The following is a 17516-nucleotide window of genomic DNA, read 5'->3' as shown; positions in this document are numbered from 1 at the left end:
TGAAAGAATGGGGCTGGGAGAAGAGAGGCTTAGAGGGTACAAAATAGCAGCCTTCCAGCAGCCAGAAGGAAATCACCAAGAACTGGAAGCCAGGCACTTTACTGAAGTACATGGCAAGTGAACAAGTGACAATGGCTATAAATTGGCATGGGAGGTTCTATGTGATTTTTTTTTCCTCACTGTGAGGATTATGAAGTATTGGAACAGGTTGCTTAAATGAGTTGTGAAATCTCCTTCCTTGGAGGTTTTAACAGCCTAATTGGATAAAGCCCTGAGCTACCTGGTCAGAAATCAGTGTTGACCCTGCTCTGAGGGAGAAGTTCAGCTAGAGGCCTCCCAAGGTCCTTTCCAACCCAAATGCCACAATGACGTTCTTTTGCAAATGTGGACCATACGTCCACTATGAGTAACCAGTGGGGAACAGTGGTCGCAGCTATTTTATCAGGTATTTCCCCAGTTAAGATTAAGGATATAGTTAAATATGCTTATGCACATAGAAGTAACACACAGTTACTTTCTCATCTGGCCAAAGATGGTCAACCTTTCTAGATGTTTAGGCAGTACAAGAGTGACAAAGGTGAACCAGTTGCTGTAGGGCCTTGCAAATACAAGTAATACAGGGAGAGTGTGGACAGATGCCACTGGCAAACTTTAGGCTCTGAAGAACACTGCAAATCAAGACCTTCTCAAGAAGTTTTTAAAGAAGATATCAGTTCCACACACAGGACCAAAAAGAGAGGTAGAAAAACGGCTTCAAGGTGCAATTGAGAAGATGCATTAGACAGTAGTAGCTTATATTTACTAGGAGACAGAGAAGCATTTTGGAATGGAGGACAGCTATGCAAGAAAGATAAACTTCACCTAGAGAAGACTATCTGCAGTTAAAATCAGAAAAGCTGAAGAAAATGTGAGGAAATAAAGGACTCAAAAGAATTCAGGATGATGCATTCTTTATCAGTAACATCTATGTAAGTTATTTCCACAAGAACATCGTGGGAGTGGGGAAATCACATTTTAGAGATAAAAATTATTAAAACTTCCATAAAACACACTCACAACATAAGAGATCACCAAGCATTCAGAACAGCAGCATTTTACCGGATGTTTCTGCTCTTGTCTCACACACTAAACAACTCTTGATTTTACTAACCTGAAAGGAAATGTACGTCGTTAACTTGAAAGCTATTTAGTGATATTTCTTTAGAGAAAATATTGAAGGATAAAAAATAAAAAGGTGCTTTTCAAAATGTATTTATATAAAAGCGAACAATGTTTACCTCTTCTGCAAGTCGGCTATCACGCAAAGTCGGGGGAATTCCTGGGTGCTTTGCCGACAACAATTCCATCAAATTGTGTGTAGAATGAAGTCTCTAAATATACACAAAGTCAACAGCAATCATGAAAACATACATTACAACATCTGTGACAGGAAAAGCTTAAACAGCAATAAAAGCTTACAGCAAGAAATCAGTATTCATTTAAAACTAGTTGTATCTTTTTCTCTGTTAATCTGGAAGCATCTTATAAAGAAAATAAACATTCTTTTCCTCATTTTACTGGGGTAGGAAATGAAACATTAAAAAGACCTTCTTCAACACCTCCAAAGCAAATCAGCAGGAAAACTTGATACCAAGTCATCAGATTCTATCCCATACTCACCCTGCTAATTAAAACAGCCCTTAACTACTATGCAAAACAAATTATCTCAGAGCACATTCTTTAGTAAATATCTTTCAGAATATTTTAAGGACACAACTCACTTAGTTTATCTAAAGCAAAACAAAGTATAAGGAAAAAAAGAGCTCCCAAGAGCTTCAATCATTTTTCATATTTTTCACTTTTCTGAAATAAAAGATGACCGAATAAAGCATGACCTTTTTGTTTATCTTTTAGGGAAAATAAACATGATTGTTAATATAAGGCAACTCTGTTCCTCTTCCCTGGGTTCACCCCATTTATCCCAAACCAGACCCCTAATATTATGCTGTCTGCATATGTCCCATGAACTCCTACTAATTATCTCCACTATCATGAACTTGTGCCCTTCTCACCTCCTGGATTCACTTTACCTTGCCCTATTACTATCTCAGGCACTGAAGAGCACTGGCCAGCAGCAGTTTGCCATTATCTTAAAGAGCTAAACCTACACAACTGAGAAGTATCCAACAGAAATTGAGTTTTATTACACAAAGGCAATATTAGGCATTGTACACTAAGAAAAAAAAGCTTTATTGGATTGCATAATCCAGCAAAACAGCTTCATTAACAACCTTGTTATAAGTAGCTTAAGTTTATGCTGATACGGCTATGCTAAGTGAAAAATGCCTCTGGGAAGACACAAAAGAGAAGGAAGGATCAAAGCAGCGCAACGGAGCCATCAGATGACCACATGCAAGATAATCAAACAATAACTTACTTCGTGAAGCAAGCAAAGTAAAGAAATAGACAACTGATCACTTCCTATTTATCCATCATTAACACTTTAAATATCATCTTATACTTAAGATAATTTTGGTCAGTTTAGAACTGGTATTTCTTGAAGAAATATAATGATGTTACTTAGAGAACCATTCCTTTTTTACCAGGAAAATATATTCATATTTTTAATATAATATTGCCTGAAGACAAAATTCACTTTGATTCTTTTCCATGTTTTGATGCCCTTTCAGAGAACATCATCTGCAGTGCATCAATTTTATTATTCCCTATCATTTGGCACATTAATATCATGCTCAAAGCTAACCCAGCATCCTGTATTCACGGGATGCAATATAGTACTATTAATGTGAGCAGTCACAGTCATATACAGAAGTCTAGGAACTGAGCTTGTTAAGTTTATTGCAGAACAGCAGGTGGAGATCATACACTGCTTCTGGGATAATATGAAGACTCACAAGCAAAAGTTTTTATAAATACAGTAGCTTTTAAAGAAAAAAAGGAAACATGAAGGTCACTGGACAGATTCCTATGTAGAGATTGTGATAATGACAACAGGCTGAAAAAGTCATTCAGCACACCACTGGGAGGAAGAAAAGAGTGACCTGTTAAATTAAATCTAAAGTATTCCAGTTCTTAACTACGTCTCTACATTTGAATGCTCACTCACTTGCAAGGAATCTGTTTTGAGCTTTTCTTTGTGCTCTTCAGATGATCGCAACACTTCTCTGTACAGCTCTGCAGCCAATGCATATTCTCCTGAATTAAAAAAGAGTAATAAAAACATACACATATTGTGTTGGTTTTTAAATATACAAGCAGCCATGACTGGCCATCACTTGTAACATACTAAGATGTTTTCAGAGAGGCTGTATCTGCTTGTCTTCAAGCAAATCTTCCCTATTCATTCTGCCCCCCCCACCCCCCCCCCCAAACCCAAACTGGTAAAAGACAGAGTATTATATTTTACGAAGACTGAAGCAGTTTCTAAATTAAATATCTTGTGACTGGCAAGATCTGTAGACTTCTTGATCTTAAAATAATGTATTCACAGTTGCCCAAGTCCAAAGTATCTCACATGTTGCACTAAAAATAAATAAATAAATCTACAACTCACTGCAGTGATGCATTGCTAAGTTTGTACTGCAAATACATTATTCACTGTTCCAGTGAGCGTTCCAATGAAAGTTGTGTCACACTTGAAAAATGATTAAATACATGCAGGGAGTATAACTACTGATGTAAGCTGCTAACGTTACAATCACTTCTCAGAATATAGATTATATAAATTGAAAAAGAAATACAAAATTGAAGTTGCATATGGAAAAGCAGAAAAAAAAAATTTTTTTTTTCCCCAACTGATGGAGTTGTAATAGTCTTAGAAGACTTCCAAAACATGGAGAAGTACCAGGACATGAAATGTATGAAGACAGATAACAGAGTAAAACAAAAATCATCTTCCTACATACCTGGAAGTATAACAACCCTATTTCAACAAGATTTGTTGCTTCTTACATTGAAATAGTTGCCAGTTGTAAGGTGTAGTCCTGCAATATACTATTGCCATTACTAGTAACAGGCTGAAAGCTATGTGCTGAATTTGCAAGGCCTCAAGCTTAAGGCTTGTCAGGCCTCCTTTGAATTTTTCCTGACCTGCCTGGACCTTTTACTTGGCTTAGCCGTGACAGCAATTTCTCCGATTCACTAGGTATCTATGGCTAATTTTTTTTTTTTTTTTTTTTAAGCTTTTGTTTATCTTTGTGTGGTACAATCACAGCTTTATATGGTTAGCAGAAACAAACAGTTATTCCATGTAGAATGACATATTTACAACTAACACAATGATGTACTGTAGAGAAATACAGGCCTAGTAACAATAGCAGAGGCCTTGAAAAGTACAGATATAGGATGCAGTGTAGAGTACAGCCATGGGATGCTAAGAGATGGTGCACAGGTTTGGCAGTGAAAAAGGAAGCCATGGCTATAAACAACTCACCCACAGTCAAAGAAATGCAGACCTACAGCTGGACAAAACTGGTTTTAGGGGCAAAGAGAACAAAGAAATAGTATGTAACATTCATAAAAGGCATCATGTACACTAAATTTGGAGTTAACAGGGTGCTGCAGACCAATGAAGAAAGAGAAAGGTGTAAAAAGTGTGCTAGTAAATGTAAAACTTACTCTAATCGGATTCTTCAGTGAGAAAGAAGAAACCATCAACACAAACATCTTATTCCTCCTGACAAAGAAGTCCAGGTGGTAACAACTAGCCATAGCACTGCCACCACCAGTATGAAAGCACTGACCTCAGGACCCAGAAGGGCAGTAGAAAGGTGAGCACAAAAGCAGGACAAGCAGTAGAGACAAGTAAAGTGGTTATTATTCTTTTCTCACTTGTAACAATTAGATCTGGATTAATAACAATTAGACCTGTAAAATTTCAATTATACTAACAATAAATTCATGGCTTTACTTATAAGGTGCACTTCCTCCTTGCTGATAAAGATGACTGAGTGTAACAGTAATGCTGGGGGGGGGGGGGGGGGGGGGGAGTTACAGACTAGAACTCTGCCTTGGTCCTGCTTTTGTTTCTCACCAGATGCATTTTTCAATCTGCTTTTCAAAAAAGGGCAGACTTAATTTTTGCTACTGGTGGATTTTGTAAGTATTTAATCTGTACAGCAGTCTTTTTAAGCACTTAATTCTATCTGAAAAACTTGTTCTCCATCCTGCAATCGTAACAAAGTATTTCAAACCTACTAACTACAGACTATAGAATCTGAATGTAATCTTTCTGTAAGGCAAGTAACAAAACATGCAGTTTTTTTGTTCTCCTCTTTGAAAGACAACTTTAGCATGAGCTGGAAACATTCAAGCAGTTTGTCAACTTTAGAAGACTTATTACTTGGCAAAGAGGCATTTTTTTCACATTCATGACCAGGTAATTTTAATTTATTTTGTTTAGTCGGACATTCGAGATTAATATAATTATTTTTCTTTCCCATTTGAAGCTTTTCTTGCTCCTAATTCAGACAAAATCTACATTGACAGAGCTCTATAGCAGGCAGCAGCAAAGAGATTCCATAGTCAGCAGAGCAGTTTGCATGGCAGGGGGCACAAAGGAAGCCCAGAAAGCACTACTGATAAAACAAAAGCAGGTTAAGTACAATTACACCAGTATGACTTCTTTTATTCTCCCAGTACACATAGATGGTAAAATCAAGAAAGAATATGAAAAAAAAGGCCAGAAAGAGACATCTCAACAATGCACCAACTACACCTATTCTTTTCTCCCTCATCTAGAACGTATATTGGTTTTTGTTACAAACAGTTACAAGCCTCTCTAGTTTCCCAGGATTTCACTATGTCTTTTTCCCTGAATTCAAAAAAATCACTGTTTTTACATGGTATCAGCTAAACCATAATTAGCCCACTAAAGTGAGTAAAGAATATGCTACAGTCATCCAGCCTTACCTTTAATGATATGGATACCAGCTAAGCCATTAAGAGCACACACCAACTGTCGGTGAGCTTCCTCACACTCTGTTCGACATTTCTTCTGCAGAGATGTTAACAGCTCCTCCATGGTCATGGTGCTGAAATGGAAACCAAATCGCTCAAATTTGAAACAAACCCACAATACTAGAGAAGTAAAACTGTTGTTCTGTGTAGCATGAAAGATTGTTACATGCATCCAACACACTGTGCAAATGTTTATTTGAGATTTATTTATGTATTAAAAAACACCCTAGTTATCAGCTTTTCTTCCAGCTAGAGCTTTATCCTAACTTGAGTAGGTCAAGAGGTTGACATCTAAAAACAGAAATAAGTAAGAACCCAGAGGAAAATTAGAACTAGGTAAAATAATGCTTCACATGGCAAAATACTTTGCTCTTTCTGTAACAGCAGTGAACTGGAAACAAGCAAAAATAGACCTCATTTTGCTAGAAGCTGTTCAAATGAAAACAGCTGAGAGACTACATTTCTCCCCTCTGCTACCAATCTAAACATGCAAAACACGAGGTGTCAAGGCAAAGAGGAAAATGTGTGAAAACAGAACAGTGAAGATTAACAAGTATCATTTTAAACTTCCTTTTATACATTTGGTTATAGAATCTGTAATTCATGAGAGGAATTTAGTCAGAAGGGAATCAGCTTATAAAAATACAGGAAATGAAGATGTAAGAGGGAGAAGCAAGAACAGACATGAGAAAGAGAAAGAAAGAAGCATGAAAGAGCTTGGAGTAAGGCTAAGGGACAAAGAATCCGGGCAGGAAGAAGACTGATGTGAAGAGAGCGGAGAGTAAACTGCAACAACAGTCTACAACAGCTGACCTGAGGCTGCTTCTATGACCAACTGCTGCTGTGAGACCAGATACTACTCCCCTCCCCAAAACTCTGCTCCTCAGCCTCATTCATCTTCAGGAGAAACATTTACTATTTGGTATTTAGTGCTGTGGAGTAGAGTAAGAGGTGACATAACTCCTGAGCAGTCTGGGCCCAAGGTATGCTGGAAGCGTATCCTTGAGCAGGCCTTTATTTTATCCTCCTTGACACACTTCCATTCGCAGAAACCGTTCTTTGAGTTTACACTACAGTGTTACACTAGAGCAGGCTTTAAATCAATATAATCACTACTTATAATTAGCTGAATTCTGCAGAGGTATTGGCAAATACACATAGCACCTGCTGCTCATGCTCTGATACTTCTACCACTACTACTTACCTTTCATTTTCAAAACCATCAGCAGTTTCAAGAAAAATTATAAAAGCAAAAGGATGTACATATAAAGTATGCAATTTGATACATAGCCCGAGACTACCAATTAAGACAAAAAGGAGGGATTTTTTTTACTCAGTTTAACTAGGGGAGCCTAGAAAACTCCATTTTGAGGGTTATATTTTTGCTGAGTAGATGTTCTCATTTACTGCCTTCACTACACAGGTGCGAGAAAAAGTCATCTATCATAGAATATGTTGCAAACTCAGCTTTCTTGTTTCACACCAGTTTTCTTGTTTCACGCCAGCTTTTCTTATCCATATGCTCCAGCATCAACTTTCTTGTTTCAGTAAATTTCTCTTATTCATCAAAGTTCCTAGCACTGAATTTCTTCATTGTTCTCCTACATATAACCAAAGGCAGGAGCCAAATCTCTCTGTTCTGGAAATGTCCACTACTGCAGTCAAGCTCGGTTCACAAAAAAGGTATGTAAATAGTACTGTGAAACAACTTTTCTTTGTACATATGTATGATTTTAAGAAAGATTTAATTTTCATTACTAGTTTGTCCACCACAGTTACTATACAGCTGTCACTCTGCAACCATTCCACAAAAATCAACGCAGTACTAAGCTGTCCCCAGCATACTCAGCTCAGTTTACAAGTTTCACTTTTACTCCACGGGCTCATTTTAATGCAAATAATCTTGTATGGGCTGGTGGGAATATTGATCTCTCCAATGTTTGAGTCCTTGCTTCTACACTAGCAGACCGTTAGACAGAAAGTGCAACATCACACTGCCTACTATTGGTCCCTGCTGAAGTGGGTGCAGTCAGCTACAGCTGCTTAGGCACCATAGGTGGTGGCCTGCATGAAAACAGGGGAAAGAGTAGGACACAAAACTTGATAAAAGGATAGAAAGAGACCGAACAGAACTGATGTGTTAAAAGTTCAAGTTCTTCCCTATCTGTAGCTTAGAAAAGAAACAACATAGACAGTGCCCTGAGAGCCTGGAATGGAAATACCCTGCTCTTTTACAACGCCCCTCTGACTGAAAAAGTAGCAGCTACATTTCACAGAGTGGTAGCAACATGCTTTTAGTCTAACAAAGGCTGAGACCAAACTGGTATTTGCAGGGCACTTGTGAGGAAGATAATCTTGAAAGCATGGAAAAAAGAGGGGGAAAAAAAAGCATTTGAACAGCTTTCAGATTTGGATCTACTTTTACAAATTCTGCAGCTCACATTAACAGTGTTTTCTTTGAATTAAAAAATTAATCCATTCTGTTTATTCATTTTGTTCATTGTTCTCATTTATGAACACGAGTTTTGTAAGAGACAGAAGAAAACCAGTAGGCTTATTTAAAACTGAAAAGAACCTGGTTTGTTTCACACTCAGTCTGTCACCTGCAACACCCTAGTATGCATCAGCATGGTAAGGTTAAAGTGTTACTGCACAAACATCTGCCTCTCAGTACAATGTTCTTTAACACAAGAATTACACTAAATAACCTACTGCATCCTATTCAACTTCTGATGTCAGATAACTTGGTGTGACGTAGCTGCATATTTAACTAACGAAGCTTAAAATTAGGCTTGAGAACTGTACAAGATCTTGCACCATTAGGGACAATTAAGAGTTTTGCTTTGGATAAAGCAAGCCATTTAGGAAACGACAGAAATTCACCTTTTCTGTAATGGCAAGAACTCTCCCCGAACAGCTTGTGGATGACAGCAGGCCTGCCTCAGCCGCAGCAAAGGGTACAGAATAGAAGTCACAGTCCTTCTATCTAGGCTACTAAGCTTAAGAGTCCAGTCTGAAATCTTCCTGAGTTTTGCCAATGCATCCTGGCAGCACACCTCATGCTGGCGATGATAGAAGTGTCTCTCCACAGGAGAAAAGTGAAGCCAGTGTACATTTTCTGTCTGAGGGGGGATTTGAATCTGCAATTAAAAAAAAAGGTAATTTGCAAATAAAGCTATTGATAAAGGTTGTTCAGGAATTTTGAAATCCCAAACTCTTATTTACTTGGTCAATCACATCCTTCTTTGCTGATCTCCACATTATCCTGGCAATTAGACTGTAGAGAGGCCGGGGATTTTTCCTACAGTAAGGTCGATATAAAAGTTGGTCCCACCAATGTTTGACCCAGTAAGGATCAACTCCAAGAAAAAGGACTAATCCATACAGATCTGTCAAGAAAAGAAAGTGGTTTAGTACAATGTTTGTATTTTAATACTTCACAATATGCCTCCAAAAAAATTAACTTTCATGGAAAGGTTACCTGGCACAAAACTACTACATTCTGGCCATTACCTTTTCCACTTGTTTTCCAGTCATTCCCTCACCAAAACAGCTAATTTAAAGGCAGGGGACTAGCTGGGGGAAGGTGGAGGTTCTCTCCTTTAGCTACTTTTTCACTGTCTTAGAACTTGCTGAAATATAACTATTTGTGAGACACTTTCCTAATTTCAAGTTTAGCAGAACAGAGTGATGAATTGAAACCTATTCAGAGCAGGGGTGAGAGGCAGAAATTACACGATTGCATATGGCTAACTGGGTTTGCCAGGTTTTTCTAGAACAATATTGCACGGTATCATTACTTCACAGCCTGCTGTGTACCAACTGTCTGTTGCCCACCATCCTAAAAGGGGCCGCAATTCAGAAGACTTCCACTTTTCTACTAAGGCAGAAGAAATCAACAAAACACACTTTTATTGTTTTCTTACTAATTGAGAGAATACAGCTTGCTAATTCTGCCCAATTCAGAAACCCATCATTCTGGGGGATGAAATATAAGGACATACTGACTTTAAGCTTGTATCTAGATCTTACTGGAAAAATACAGAAGCACATGTTTAATGCTTCATATGGACAATGCAGAAATAGAAATATATGATGGTTCTTATAGATATCTTATAAATAGTTCTTAAAGATCTGGTGGCTGCATTCTTTATTCTGTTAGCTTTATGGTAATTTTGGTATTCAGCTGAGAGCCACAAGACATTCACCAAATTCATCATAGACCAGAGCAAGAAAAATCTTGCGAATCATTTCTGTGCAGGAAGTAACTGTTTACCCAAAGGTCCTATCCCACTTTATTACAGCAGTGGTAGCACAGATCCAAACTAGTCAGCAGTTTTCATCCCCTATATGATGGGGGCTGCCTCAGTATAGTCTGAGCACCTGGCCAACACGTATTATGGGCAATATAACATTTCAGATATGTATTAAATCAACACTATCACACATAAGGACTTGAATAGGTTAATCACGACAGTCAAATCAATCACTTCCTTCTATAGCATTTGCTTTATTATGTATTCTTTATAAATTTAATCTACAATTCCATAATGAATTAATCTACAATATTGAATTTTATAATCGTTTGGTGTCTGAACAATAGTTCACAAATACACACAAACGCTCACACCGATTTATCCACTTTCAAACTCATTGCCTCAATGTGTAGCACATTCCTAAACCAATCAAAGAACACAGGGAGATAAAGTTAGTCAGTTCCCTTTCTTTTTTCTATCTTTGTCTGAAGCCCGTCTACAGAAACCAAGCTGTCTACAGAAACCAAGTACCTCACAAAAAAAGACAAGATAGATGACACCTGCCAACATACAGCTCCCTACTCCACACATCTCAATTCATTAAGTCCTTACATAAGGACTTAATACAATTTCATTAAGCTTTAGTACAATTTTTAGAATTTATATTCATGGCAGTTGATGCCCACAGTAGTTCATACAGGGCTATGCAAAAAGCAAATACAGCTTTGCTTGCTGTATTTGACAGTTAGAAGGATTCTGTAATCAGAGCAGACTTTAGCTGCAACAGAAAGAGGTTAATATTTACCCACTTTGCTAAGTGAAAACCGAAGAACAGATTTGAGTCAGCTGTCTGACATACAGCTTCTCCCCAAAGTATTTGTCTAACTCGGGGAGATAAAAAGATTTCAGCTCTGCAATTACTATATTGATACATTCATTGATGGCTTTATTACATGGTTAAAGGTTATGGCTTACCAAGTCAGAGTACATAATGAATTCAGATCAAAACTAGCAGACAGTTTAACTACTTCAAACCACTACTAGCCCAAGGAAAACTCACAGATGACAACACTACATAAAATCTCACCTTCTAATCCTCGCTGCACAGGAGTGCCACTGACACACCAGCGATTGATTCCACTTAAACGGAGAGCCATTTCAGCAGCCTAGCAAAAGACGACAGAACTAATGCTATGAAAGGAAAACCAAAGATAGTGTGGAACATAGCCTGAAAATATGTGGACCTTATTTTTAAGAAGTCTGAACATCTTTTCAGTTTGTAAGATTAGCAGAGCTATAAGCAGCATTAGTACCATATATTATAAAAATGTGTATAAAGTCATTGAGCTTTTTTGAAGGTAACTGAAAGCTGATAAAAGCCATACCCAGTTCCAAGCAGTCAAGTGCAATTAAGGGCTCACAAAAGGCAAACAGTTAGCAAAAGAAACTGTATGTAAAAAACCATAAAAATAAAAAATTAAAGCCTATAAGCCTTTATATAAGTAGTGTTTTTGTCTTCCTGTCTTGGGCAAAAAGACTGGATGAATACCAATTAAGATAATCTCCCTCTGCAGACTGCAGCCCTAGAGTCTGCAGACACACTGCTGACTATGTTAGCTTCCAGACCCAAAGGATGTATCTATGCCTCTGAACCATGCCACTGAACTGGCTGGTGTCTTGTTTGAAACTATCAAACACCACATACGACATGATGACCTAGTTCTTTAAACTGTCAATATAGATTATGTTAAGTATTTTTTGAGCTGGATATACTTCATAGTCCATCAAAATTCCAACAAGAGAACCATTTAATAGTAAATATCTCCAACAGAAAATTCACTTCTAAAGAACAAGCTACAAGGACAAATTACCTGAGTGCACTGAATGTTAAGAGGGGAGAGGGAAGTCTTTTGTATTATTTACAGTGAGCTTGTCAAAACCTTTTCAAGTTAAGTAAATGCATGACTGGGAATGTCATACCTTTGCAGTAGTGCATTCAACCATTTGTGCTTCATCAAGGCAGATCCTCCACCACTCCACTGCTACTAAGGGGCTTGGGATGGCCATGTACCGCTTCTGGTTCCTGAAACGGCGCCCATCTTCGCTGTTACTGTGGGGTATATCTACATAGTTCAGTTCAGAGCGGAGAACATCATATGTGGTGATAACCACCTCCTGCTCTGCCAACATGTGTGGCTGCAAAAATCCATGCTTCTTCACACCTTGATATACCTACATAGATTTGTATTCAATAGCACAACAGCAAAGAATGAAGGTAGGAGACACTTTAATAAAAATGCAGAAGTACCAGTACAGCTTAATACATGCACGCTTTCAGAAGTGTTCCTCATATAATATGAAACCTGTATTCGCAGAGTAGCATGGTGGGAAATCCATACAAGTAACACAGATAATAAATGCAATACAAACACTGATGCAAAATCCTTATGTATAAGTACTCATATCTTTGCAAAACATTTTTTTCTCCTTTGAAGAACAGAGGACTTCAGTATTTGCTCCAACACTTATTTGTTGCAACAGCTGTATGCAAGATTAACCATTCTGTAATGTTGTATGGAGCAACATTATAAGTCAGTGTTACACATCCTGTCCTCTCCTTTACCGTAGATGTGTTACCTTTCTCCCCACGGCCCCAAGAATTTCATGGATGATTAGGCAAAGATAGAAGTATGTGGCAAAATATTTAAAAAACAGAAATTATACCCTGGGTAATGTTTTATCTACAAAAAGGATTTCTACAGTGACTCATGAAATAGAAAGAATACCTTAGTAAGAAACAACCCCTGTGCACCAACAGATTATAATCCTTTCATATTGACATTTCTTCTAATATCAGAAGTATTTTTCTTATCTCCCTTGTCATTCTAAGCATACAGCAGTTTAAATTAAGAAATTAAGAAACTAAACCAAACATTTCATTATGTTTCCCCATGGTAGTATTCCATATCTAAAGAAAATACAGTATGTATTATGAGTCCCAATATATTTACAATACTGAGACATGCTGCAATTTCAAATAATGTATGGTATAGCACAAAATCAAAAAATATTTTTAAAATGGGAGTGTTTTCTAATCTCCAGGTTTATTAGCTGCTAAAAGCAATGATTATCAGAGCTATATATCAATCGCTGTTTTTTCCTTCTTATATGGACTTTTTCTCTTGGTCCCAATTTACTTCAGGAACCTACTTCAAAATTACAGGCATCCATTGCTTATTTTAAGAATTTTATCATCAGCTACTTCTTTCCACCTATTTATTAACATTAATCACAATGTTGAAATAGATAAGGCCTTCTTCTGACAGATACAGGCATATTCCTATCTTATTTAAAAAGAATCTATATTCTAGTCCCATCTTCAAATAGCTAGCATCTTTCTAGTGCTCTCTTATTCTGCGAGTTCATGATTTATTACATAAACATCAAGATGGTCCATTCTTATCTGCAACTACCTACAAACACTTTTACCATTTAAGAAAATGACACCGTCTCTCCAGTCCCTCAGTGTCACAAACTTTAATGTTCTCTTAACTCACACAACTAATAGTTAGAAATACCAAAATTAAGGTGACTATCAACCTTCGTTGATTCCCCCCCTCTTTACCCCTTGATGATCAGCACATGACTTCACTGTCACTGTACTTTTCCTTCCAGTAATAATCTTCCTCTACAGTTGTACATATGGCAACAGTGCTTCTGTCAACTGAAAGAAACACTGGCAGAAAATTTCTGTTCAGCCTAAGTGTGACACCAGAGCATGTGCAACCAGGTCAATTCACATGAACTGAAGGGGGGGGGGGGGGGGGGGGGGGGGGGAGAAAAAAGAGCATGCTCACTGAAGCAACCGTTAAGAAGAAAAAATAGCTGTTGAAGACTAATGATCTCTTCCAAGTATTTATGAACAGATTTTACGGAGGTTTATAACTTGGCCAAGTTTTGGTTGTTTTCACAGCAGCAGGAAAAGACAACCTGCCACAAAGCAAGACCTACTGATAAATTTTAATTTCTTGTTCTATTACATAAAATCATTAGAATTTCCCATGTGTTGTAAGCAGTTGGAAGAATAAAAAACACCCTTCACAGGCAAGAAACTTGTTAATATGCAAAACTGTTTTTTTGAAACATCTGCACTAATTTTTTCTTCAACTTTACAGAAAAAACCCAACAAATTTTCATTTTGAAGCAACACTGAAAGCAAGTCTGGATGACTTACTGTTGGCAGTTAAAAGAAAATTAAAACAGTGTCTTAGAATGGAAGGTGTCACACAGCTTAAAGTACTGACATTCAGTATTTAAGCTATTTTACTGTTACCATGTAAATCTATTTCTGACAGTTTTCATCAAAGCTGGTATAAAACTTGGACTGGGTCCTATGAAAGCTGTGCAAGTTTTACACATTTGTTAATTGCTGCACTAAAGCTAATTAGACTGCTCACACAAATGGCTTACTGGAGGCCTAGAATTCATTTATACATTGGGCATCTATGTAGGATAGCGGAAGGTATCAGCTATAACCCTGAATACAAAGCTTCCTCTCTTTATCAATCTACTACTACTGTTATTTTATTCAAAGTATAAGGGCTCTAAAAGCACTTTATCATTACAAAGGTTCTTGCCTACTAAAAATATGAAGGACAAAACTTGACTAAATCATAAATAAAAGACAATGACTACCCTTGAATACTGTGATAACTATATTCAAAAAATCCTACATAGACATAGTTACTGTATGTATAATTAGGGTTTTTTTAGTGATAGAGCTATTAGAAATCAAGTAAAAGGACAATACAACATCTCCAGATAAGCAACATTCTAATAAATATGGCAGATGTTATAGAGACAATGCCCAAGTTGTAAAGGTGTCATTCTTTAGTAAACACCAAGGCCCAAGACTTCTTTTGTAAAGCCCGAGGACCAAAAATCCAAAAGTACAATCTTTACCTACTGAAACTTTTTTTTTTTTATCTAAAACGAAATGAGAAGTAACTGTCAGAGCGCTGCTTGGGTACAAACGTATAGTGAGACTTGACACTGCCAAAACACCCATAGTTAGGCCTTTCTAAGTTCCGTGGTAATCTTTCAGAAAAAAAATCCCACCACAAACAGCCTTCCCTCTCAGAAATCACTGGTTATTACAATTGCTCAAAATCTGCTTCCATTTGATAAAGATATCTAGCCCACTGTATCATCTCCCAGTGACCAACTAATAAGGAAAAAAAATGAAGAACTAAATGCAGACAGTCTTTCTAGGACACAAGTACATCACGTGGTATCAAAGTATAGGTCTAATAGCAAGAAATGTAGGATTGTGACACAGAGGACAAAGAAACTTCTGAACTTTACATGATACTGTAAAGAGTGTCAGACAGGAAGCCCCAAGCCTTGACAAAATAACTCTCCAGAATACAAAGCTATATAATCTTACCAGAACTCGAAGAGAAGATGATCTTACATGTCTGTTGATCTCATCTACCCACTGATGACAAATAGAACTCGGAGAAATTATCAGAGTTGCTCCTGTGGAAACTGGTTTCATCGCCACAAGGCAATGGGGACAGTAGAAGGGTTTGATCTTCAGGTTCTCCTCTTTGTAGTTTACACATTCTGCATGCTGCCATAAGTAACATTTCAGGCACTGCACACGAGCTTTATAGTCAGCCAATCCAAGCTCACCACAGATGCATTCAAAACGATATTCAGAGGTATTAAACGGAAATACAGAACTGGTATGTTGTACACTACTGCTGGCATGTTCTTGGGAATGTGAGGACTGGTCCTTTGGGACTTCCTGCTGGACATCAGCTGTAGTTTTAGAAATGTCAAAACCAGGATGACTGCTCATGTCACTGGAGACAAGGAGGCTGCCATGCACATCAGGAGACTTTGGGACCACAGCTTCCTGCTGAATGTTATTCTCTTTTACAGAGTTCTCATGATCAGCTTCAGGTTTCCAGTTAGTTTTGGTAGTTGTACAATAATCATGTTCTTCCATGGTGATATCCACCCGTAAAGGGGTTTTAAGGACATTTTCAGAAGTGACATCACTATTTCTTGATTCTTTGGTTTGAGTTTTAGCATCAACCAACTGCTTCTTCTGAATGTTTTCTGAAGTCCTTGCTATCTACAAAGTAAAATTAACCAAGAATGTCAGACTTTCTCCTCACCCCCCCCTTTTTTTTTTTAATGTATAATATCTATGTCTTGGTGTGTTTAAGATTTTGTATCAATTTCCAGTTTGAGGATTTGGTTAATGCATACCAGTATTTAAAAATGACAACTTCACAGTAAGAACAATACATCTGCCAGCCCCCCAGCACTATTTTAAGAGATTTATGACAGATGTAGTTAATATTTTAGCCCCAAATTTGATCTGCTTATGATTTCTGCTTCTTTGTTCATCAATGTCAAAGCAAACACTGCAGTTTTCTTAATTTTTATCAATAAGCCAGTGTCACTGAACTAGTGCAGAGACAACACAGCTGAGAGAGGCATGCAATTGGTAGAACTAAGATCTGCCTTTACAGCGTTCTTTGAAGTAACTATGGCAGCATGTTTTACCTGCTCCTTGGTTCTTTCTCGCCTCTTCTGTTCCTTGTAATTCTTTCCCAGCTTGAAAGACCCAGCCAGACCATGTCCTTTGACTTGCTCTACTACTTTTTCTGCAATTAGTTTTTCTAGAGTTCTTTTGAGAAGCCGTCTATTTCTCTGTATGTCATACCTATATATAGCACTGATGTACTTAAATATTGCAATAATCGATGCTCCTTTCTTCACATTCATTTCCTTTACAGCTGCTAATATCATCACTCGTAAGCCTATGTGTAGGATCAAAGCAAAAAAACTTACATGTCAGATAAAATGAAAGTTACCTCAGGGAACGCATATTAAGGGAACTCTTAACACTGTGTTCATCTAAAAAAATGCAAAACAAAAAGACAGGCAGCAGTTCTGACAATGCTTTACTTGAGGTAGCCTTACAAATTGCTATTTTTCAGTGATTCTAAGACAATATTGAGTAGCAACAGAAATAAGTTACTCAGTTTTCTTACTGAAGCTTATAAAAAGTGTATTTCAGTTAAATGTATAAACTCTTTTACAAGGACCTTTAGTTACATGGAGCTCCGTAGCACAGAGATCTGAGTTGGCAACTTTAAGTGTGGATCACTTGTTTGTAGCATGCAATCCTACATCACAGCACTCAGCAAAAGAACAATTTCATTCTACCGAAGTAAAGAGTAGCATTGAATTCATAGTGGCCAATATAAGACTTATGCCAAAAGC

At 37.4% G+C, this 17516-nt stretch overlaps 1 protein-coding gene across 5 annotated transcripts in view; it reads right to left on the bottom strand.

Moving 5' to 3' along the window:
• Positions 1 to 17516, bottom strand: part of SHPRH (SNF2 histone linker PHD RING helicase) — a 55161-nt gene that overhangs the window by 25446 nt on the left and 12199 nt on the right. For all 5 annotated transcript variants that reach the window (XR_007506047.1, XM_049800557.1, XM_049800559.1 and 2 more), the window contains 9 exons: positions 16794 to 17050; positions 15661 to 16356; positions 12195 to 12446; positions 11302 to 11380; positions 9184 to 9347; positions 8842 to 9098; positions 5911 to 6032; positions 3107 to 3195; positions 1278 to 1370 (listed from right to left, as the gene is read on the bottom strand). Coding sequence is in view for 4 of the 5 variants with exons in the window: in XM_049800557.1 (XP_049656514.1) it covers positions 1278 to 1370; positions 3107 to 3195; positions 5911 to 6032; positions 8842 to 9098; positions 9184 to 9347; positions 11302 to 11380; positions 12195 to 12446; positions 15661 to 16356; positions 16794 to 17050 (2009 nt within the window). In the remaining variant the exon portion in view is untranslated. The remainder of the gene's footprint in view (positions 1 to 1277; positions 1371 to 3106; positions 3196 to 5910; positions 6033 to 8841; positions 9099 to 9183; positions 9348 to 11301; positions 11381 to 12194; positions 12447 to 15660; positions 16357 to 16793; positions 17051 to 17516) is intronic.

Source organism: Accipiter gentilis, chromosome 5 (genome assembly GCF_929443795.1).
Source record: "Accipiter gentilis chromosome 5, bAccGen1.1, whole genome shotgun sequence".
In the NCBI taxonomy this organism is placed as follows: Eukaryota; Metazoa; Chordata; class Aves; order Accipitriformes; family Accipitridae; genus Astur; species Astur gentilis.
The sequence above is the reverse complement of the archived record's forward strand: the minus strand, read 5'-3'. Positions and strand labels throughout refer to the sequence as shown.